General features: G+C 29.8%; 2 protein-coding genes and 1 pseudogene across 3 annotated transcripts; 2 read left to right on the top strand and 1 right to left on the bottom strand.

The window, feature by feature from the left end:
* Nucleotides 1-90: 90 nt before the first annotated feature.
* Nucleotides 91-2,357, bottom strand: Bm8269 (Uncharacterized protein; the record flags this gene model as incomplete). Its single annotated transcript, XM_043083003.1, has 8 exons — nt 91-331; nt 622-761; nt 838-944; nt 1,186-1,279; nt 1,617-1,691; nt 1,798-1,944; nt 2,061-2,180; nt 2,265-2,357. 8 exons carry the CDS (start codon nt 2,355-2,357, stop codon nt 91-93), a joined length of 1,017 nt encoding a protein of 338 aa, XP_042938937.1.
* Nucleotides 2,358-4,255: 1,898 nt separating this feature from the next.
* Nucleotides 4,256-5,551, top strand: Bm17207 (Uncharacterized protein; the record flags this gene model as incomplete). The annotated part of the gene is made up of 5 exons (XM_043083002.1): nt 4,256-4,353; nt 4,456-4,542; nt 4,850-5,023; nt 5,147-5,306; nt 5,516-5,551. The coding sequence occupies 5 exons, from the start codon at nt 4,256-4,258 to the stop codon at nt 5,549-5,551; spliced, it is 555 nt and encodes a 184-aa protein (XP_042938936.1).
* A 1,339-nt stretch (nt 5,552-6,890) lies between these two features.
* Nucleotides 6,891-7,277, top strand: Bm18462 (annotated as a pseudogene). The gene has a single exon. A coding segment is annotated over exon 1 (387 nt).
* Nucleotides 7,278-7,313: the final 36 nt, after the last annotated feature.

Here is a 7,313-nt window from a genome sequence, read left to right as displayed (position 1 = left end):
TACTAGCCACATCCTGGCATTTCGCAAAAAGGTTCTACATTTATGATGAAATCTTAGATTTTTTCGAAAAAAAAAAATTTGAAATCCCAATTACAAAACGAACATTTTCTCGGATTTCCAAAGCTCTCTTAAAAAGTGGTTCTGCATCCTTATATTTACCCCGTTTCCCATATAACACTGCCAGATTATTGAGTGTTGCCGCAACAGCGGGATGATTTTCACCAAGACATTTTTCACGTAATGTAAGGAGGCAGCTAACTTACTAAACGAAGCATCTAAACGAAGCATTTCGTTTAATAAGTTAGCTGCCTCCTTATATTTGTTTTGATCACTAAAAAGGAAAAATATTGAATCTAGTTATAACGAGAAAACATATATTAAAATATTAGACAGACATACATCTTTTCAAAATTATCTACCATTTATTCTGCACTTTTATGTTAAGATCTAAAATTCTTATAAATATTTCCCATGATATCTTTTGCGAAATAATCTAAATCAATCTGGGAAAACAATTCAAACGTTTTTATTTCACAAATAACTTTAATGGAAATAATTATTTTAACCAAAACCATATTAATAGTCAATAACATCCTGTCTTTTGCTAATTAAAAGAATTACCGGTAAACAAGAGCTAGAATATTAAGCATAGTTGCGACATCTGGATGATCGTGCCCACTAGTCTTCTCTAAATCTTCCAGAGCTTGCTTACAAAGAGGTACTGCTACTTCATACCGTCCTTGTGATGCATATTGTATTACCTATAAAATTATTAGCAAATCAATAGCTCAATGATCATTTCGAAAAACTGTTGGAATTAATTTAAAAAATATCTACCAAATTGTGCAGAGTTCGAAGACGAGCTGGAATTTCATAGCCAGCAGATGCACTTGCTGCCATCGAATGAGCAGGTGTGGGATGTGCAAATTGCCCAGACATGTGTCCTATAACTCAACTTATTCTATCGCTGTTCTATTCATTAACTAAATTATAACAGTACAGCTTATAAACAATAGTAATAAAATGTATAACTGGAAATCAGATTAAGACATAATTTTAGTAAGTTTCTAATGCATACAGAGTATAACTAAGTATTCATAAGGAATGTGTGAAAAAATAATGATAAAGCTTGATAACTAAATGGATTGATTAGTAACGAAAGCAAATAACAAAAATGTGCATTACCACTTATTTCCTCGTCTTCTTCTGGACCAAAACCTAAATCCTGAAGAGTGTTGTCATTACGATTGTCGTTCTGATCCATGGTTTTGTCATTTTCCTGAATTCATCTAACAATTTAGATTATATTTTTAACATTAAACACAGATTCAAGGATTTTCTAACTAAGAAACATTTTAAAAGCAAAATTTTGCTAAATGCTTAACATTGTGCAGTTTTTAAAATTTCCAATTCCTTGCATTACTGAATACCGCATTATCAGCAAAATTACTTATCAACTTGATTTCTTAGCTATTTATCTAAAGAAATAATTGCTTACAAACGACTATCATATTAACAGATTTTTATATATCGAACATATAACATGCTTTTCTAATACTTATTTATAGAAGACTCAATATTGCTGCGTAAATTATAAGAAACCAAAATGCAGTAACCTGTTGGTCATCATATTTCTTGATCGAATTCATATATTCTAAGTGCTTTTTTTCCTCTTCCAATTGTGCTACTTGCTGTAATTTAATTATTGTTAAAAATTTGCCAGAGAAAAGCTCAAAAATTAGAAAAAATCGTAAAAAAGGAATTTTTTTTTTCGTCCTTTAATCGATGTCAACAAACCTGTCCAGTGGCTTGCAGCTTTTGCTGCGTTGAATTTAATTCATCTCGAAGCCATGCATTCTCTTGACAAAGTCTTCGTACTTGCGCTTTCAACTTCTGTTTCTCGGCTTCTACTGTTTGTAGATGACCAGCTAATGCCATCATAACCTAAATTATTTTTAATAAAATTAATCCCGAACTTTTACTGACTTACTGCTGGTAGATATAAAGAATAAAAAAGAAAAATATTATTTTTTGTTAAAAAAAAAAAACTAAATTCTAACCTGAGCTTCTTCGATGCCTAAGCGTAACATTTCCAAATTTTTGTCCACAATATGTGTCTTTTCCTCAATAAGTGCCGACTCATCAGCATGCAATCCTTGAATACTACTCACCAATGTACCCTGTAATGCTAACTATTGTTTAGAAAAGTAAACGAATTCTAAGATCGCTTTTTCAGAAAATCATCGGAATATTTGTCTATTTACCTTGATCGATTCATGCTCATCCTTCAGTGCTTCCAAACCCTGTAAAACTGTACGTGTACTTTGTAAGATCTCTTCCTGTGATAATGCTGTCATTCTGCCGATATCCTCTATTTTTTTCCTAAAAATATCATAACCAAATTAAAAAAAAAAATTTTTTTTTTTAAATCTTTGAAGATATTTTTCAAATTGTAAAGAAGGTGAAAAATGTTCAAAAACGTCGCTATTTATAAAATCTGTGGTCATGGATACCTCAACAAAAGGAGATGATGCAATCAATGCGTAAAGTGAATGAGAAAACCTATTAAAGAGGTAGACACACGACATCACTTAAAATGTTTGTTAGGTATGTGTGTGACAGAGAAATGGAAAAAAATCGAAACGAGTATGTCATTTTGTTGGTGACAGATGAAAAATACGTACAGTAACCCTTCATCCTTCTCCTTTTCGCATCAGCTAAGTTCATCCTGACGATAAACATAAACACACACACAAATACACACACATACACACATACACATACACACATACACATACACACACAAACACACACACACACACATACACGACCGATCTATATAGCCTTCCTAACATAATCCTCCAAATATCTCTATTCCCACCTTTTTCACCTACACCAAACTCAAATAATATGCCTAAAGGAATGGAATTAATGGAAGAAAAAAATAATAAAAGAATGTCGCGCCTGGGACATCGAAATATCGAAGAACTGCTCCTGGAAGATCGAAATATCATATAAAATGTTGCATATAAATATAAGATGCATATAAATGTTGCTGGTTTAATCAAAAAAACCAAACTTGGGGTCAAGAGAGAGAAAGATATAAGGATGATATTATTGATGGTGCTAATATCACTGCTCACACTATTCATACGATTTGCACCGTTCATCAAAGTCATGATTTATAACTATCACTTTAAAATAGTTATAAATCATTCTTTCAATTGAAATTAAATTTTAATTCAAATTTAAATTTTTATTATTAAGAAAATGCTGCAATTTGTATTAGTTCTTTTATATAAAACTTAAAAATAAGTTCTGGTTCTAGCAAACAAATTTCAATTTAATTAAGTGTTTGAACTACTAATTCATTTAAAAATAAACATTTATTGAACTTAATTGATTACTTTTATTTGCATTAAACTTGATCTGCTTGACTTTTTTTGACATTTTATGTCAACTTTGAAGCAAACTTTCATTGCAGAAATTAATTAAATCTGCAATTATAATTGATTTCAATTATTTTTTAAATATTAAAATTATTTTTAGTCACAATTCTATATAGAATTACTTAAGAAATTTCGACAGTTTTTAAAAGTTTTTATAAATTAATATTAAAAACATTTTAATTTTTACTAATTTCATATTTACTAAAAAGGATGAAAAGTAATTTTAAAATAGTGATACTTATAAATCATTCTTGCAATTAAAATTAAATTTGAATACAAATTTAAATTCTTATTTTTAGGAAAATGCTGCAATTTGTATTAGTTCCTTTATATAAAGCTTAAAAATAAGTTCTGGTTCTAGCAAATTTCAATTTAATTAAGTGTTTGAAAAACTTAAAAACATAATTTAATTAGAAAAAAAAGACATAATTTGAACTTAATTGATTATTTTCTATGTTCTGTATGGTCACTGATTACACTCGGTGTGGTCATTTTTCAACTTAAATAATAAATTCAACTTTAATAACTGAGTTTTAAACATCATTTCAGCAGCAAAATTAATTAAATTTTAAAATAGTGATAGGTATAAATCATTCTTGCAATTAAAATTAAATTTTAATTCAAATTTAAATTTTTATTATTAGGAAATATTCGAAGAAAAAAATGATGGAACAGTCTCCGTATATTAGATGAAAAAAAAAAAAAAGAAGAAAATCTTCATGAGCGCGAAAGATTGCAGAGAAATACTATTATCATGAATGTTCATTTTCGTCACTATTTTCCTGTCTTTTTGTTCTGTCAGAATTATGAGTATCAGGGAAAGTATGGGATATTATGGGTTGAAAGAAAGTATCAGGGAAAGTATGGGATATTTAATGATTAGCATAAATGGAATTATGTGTAGGTAAATTAAAATATGTAAATCAGTGTTTTTTTACCATAAGTAAATAATAGTTACGTCACTGGTCTTTGTGCTTAATGAATGATAAGTTTGCTAATTTTATAGAATTGCGGCTCCTATGGAGGATCAAGAAATCGAAGTGCTTTTCGAATACCTTAAAAGGGAGCCGGAGATCTACCGGATTTTGCAAAGGTTCGTGAGCAGGACTGTTCAGGTAATTTTCACTTTGTCTTCTTTTTTGCTTTTATTTTTTATATTATTATTATTATTTTTTTTTTTTTTTTTTTTTTTTTTTTTTATAAATTGATACAGTATGAAAAAAGAGTTGCTAAACTTTGCACTGCCTCAAATTTAAAAAGTGACTGTAAAAAATAGCTTTTTCAATTTCAACAGTCGCTCATAGAAAGGATGGCGGAGGCGGGGTGGAGGTTGGAGGAACTGGTAGGGCAGCTAGCAATGGAAGAGAACCCGGTACCTCAGGAGCCTGAATTTAATAAAGAAGAGGTAGAGTGGGCACTCTGCCTGAAAATGGAAATGATGAGGCCGAGAACTGGCCATCAGAAGCAGAGTGGACCCCTCTGCCAGAAGAAGATGAAGAAGGAGAAGAGCCTGAGGTACCGGGGGTACCAATGAAGATCGAGGAACCGGTGGAGGCAGTACGTAAACTCGTCCTGTAAGTTTAAGTTTTAGCAGCAATTGTACAGCAATTGTATTAATTTGCTAACTAGATATCAACTTACCTGCCAAATAATTTGCAATAAATACAAAACTGTTTCAGGTGAACGAGAACAATCAGAATCCCGGTTCCTGCCATGCAAGAAGCAATGGCTGCGGCACCTCCGGAAAAGTTCGAACCAGCTGATTTAAAAGATCTTCCGGAGCAACTCCCAAGAGAATTGATAGTGCCGCAAGCAGAGCCATACACGGGGCACAAGGAGAAGGAAACAAGAACATCGGTAAGTTATAATTTTAATAACTTAAGAAATGATTATATGCCGCAATTTGTAGAAGAAATATAATCATATTTTGACTTCGTACTGATAAAATCATATGATTTCATCGAAAATTTCATCCTTTATAATGCACCAAAACGATTACAAAATTCTATATCGATACTCGAAGAACAATTTGTGCAACAATATTTTCTTACTATTTCTGTTTTCAGTGTGTGGCCTCTGCTGCAGGCAGTTTGAAACGTTGAAAGGGTGGCATATAAATTAATCAATTAAGTTCAAAATATCTATTTTTTTTAATGGTTTTAGCATTTAATTAAAATGAAATTTGATAATACTACAATTTTTTCCCTTGTCTATTATAAAAAAACTCTTATAAATTGTTGAATTTACATAAAAATCAACATTTACATTTGAAATAAAAATCAATTTATTTCGCAAAAATGAATTAAAACTATGACTAATTAAAATTTTAGTAATTTCGCTGCTACAATATTGCTCAAAATATAATTATTTATTTTATTATTTTGAACTGTCAAATGACCACACCTTAATGATCAATTCCCGTACAATACATGCAAAATAATCAATTAAGATAATTATATATATATATATATATATATATATATATATATATATATATATATATATATATATATTTAAATGAATTGCTATTTTCAATAGTATTCATAGTTAATTTAAATGAAATTTGATAATACTACATTTTAACTTTTAGTCTAATATACAAAAATTGATTTTTGTGAAAATTTAAAGTTTGAAATAAAACTTAAGCCTAAGTTTATCCTAAGTCTAAATCTGGGCCTAAAGTTTATCATATTATTCAAGCTGTTAGATGGCCACACTGTATACGAGCAGTTCCCGTACAATGCATATCAAACAATTAACTAAGTTCTATTTATCTATTTTTTTGATGAATTAATATTTTTTAATAGTTTTTACAATTTGATAGTCAATATACAAAAATTCTTAAAAATTGTATAATTTTCATAAAAATTATTATTTAAATTTTATATTTATTAAACATTATTTCATTAATTAAGCTTTTAGTCTTCCAATGTTAAGTTTGTGCGTCATTTTCAACTATTTTTGATTTTGAGGTAAAATATGAATTAAAATTGAATCTTCATTAAAAAAGTACAAATATTTTAAAACTATCCAGCATTTTGCTTACAGTAATATATTCGAGCAATGATGATCTTTGTTTTGAGGTAAAATTTTTCTCACAGTATTATTTGAATGAGCAATTTTAATTATAAAAAAAGTAATAAAATGGAAACCAAAAGAAGATAAATTACACTAGATATTCTCTGCACTCTTTGACACGCTACTTATAATTTGCTCAGTGATTATTAAAGTTTGTTCCACCCCATGTATGGTCTTTTATCACGTGTTTTTTGCATGAATTTAAAGATGGCAGCGAATTTTATAGTCTTTCGTTGTATTTTGCTTGCATAATGTCTGCAAATTTCATGCAGGCATTTCTGATTTACTGCTGTTTATTTATGTGCTGCTGTAAGGGCATATCATCAACTCAAACACTAAAGTGAGTCATGCCAGCATTAACGCTTGCATTTTTTTTCTAAATCATTCATTGCAACACTGCTTGTAACCATAGACTGCGTGTAAAATAAGCTAAAAGCGTCAAAAAAGTTGTCGTCTTTTATTTTACCAATATGCACGCACGCACAAAAACCAATATGAATGAATGTGCCACGTTTATTTTGATTACAGTAATGCTTATTGCAGAGATGAATGAGTGGGTGCAGTACATTTTCCTTCAGCCAAATGTTCATATGATTTTTTTTAGCTATAGGCGCTGCAACTGGCAATGCTGGAGTACCGATGGAATGCTGCTGCTGCCGCTGCTATATTATGGTAATTAGTTATCTCGTATCGATCGATGACTTTCCTCTGTACATTATGGGATGACTAATTTTGTCTACTTACACGATATACCCAAATGATTAATAAAGAATGTAAGGGTGAAAT

Source organism: Brugia malayi (genome assembly GCF_000002995.4).
Source record: "Brugia malayi strain FR3 genome assembly, contig: Bm_069, whole genome shotgun sequence".
Classification (NCBI taxonomy): domain Eukaryota; kingdom Metazoa; phylum Nematoda; class Chromadorea; order Rhabditida; family Onchocercidae; genus Brugia; species Brugia malayi.
The sequence above is the reverse complement of the archived record's forward strand: the minus strand, read 5'-3'. Positions and strand labels throughout refer to the sequence as shown.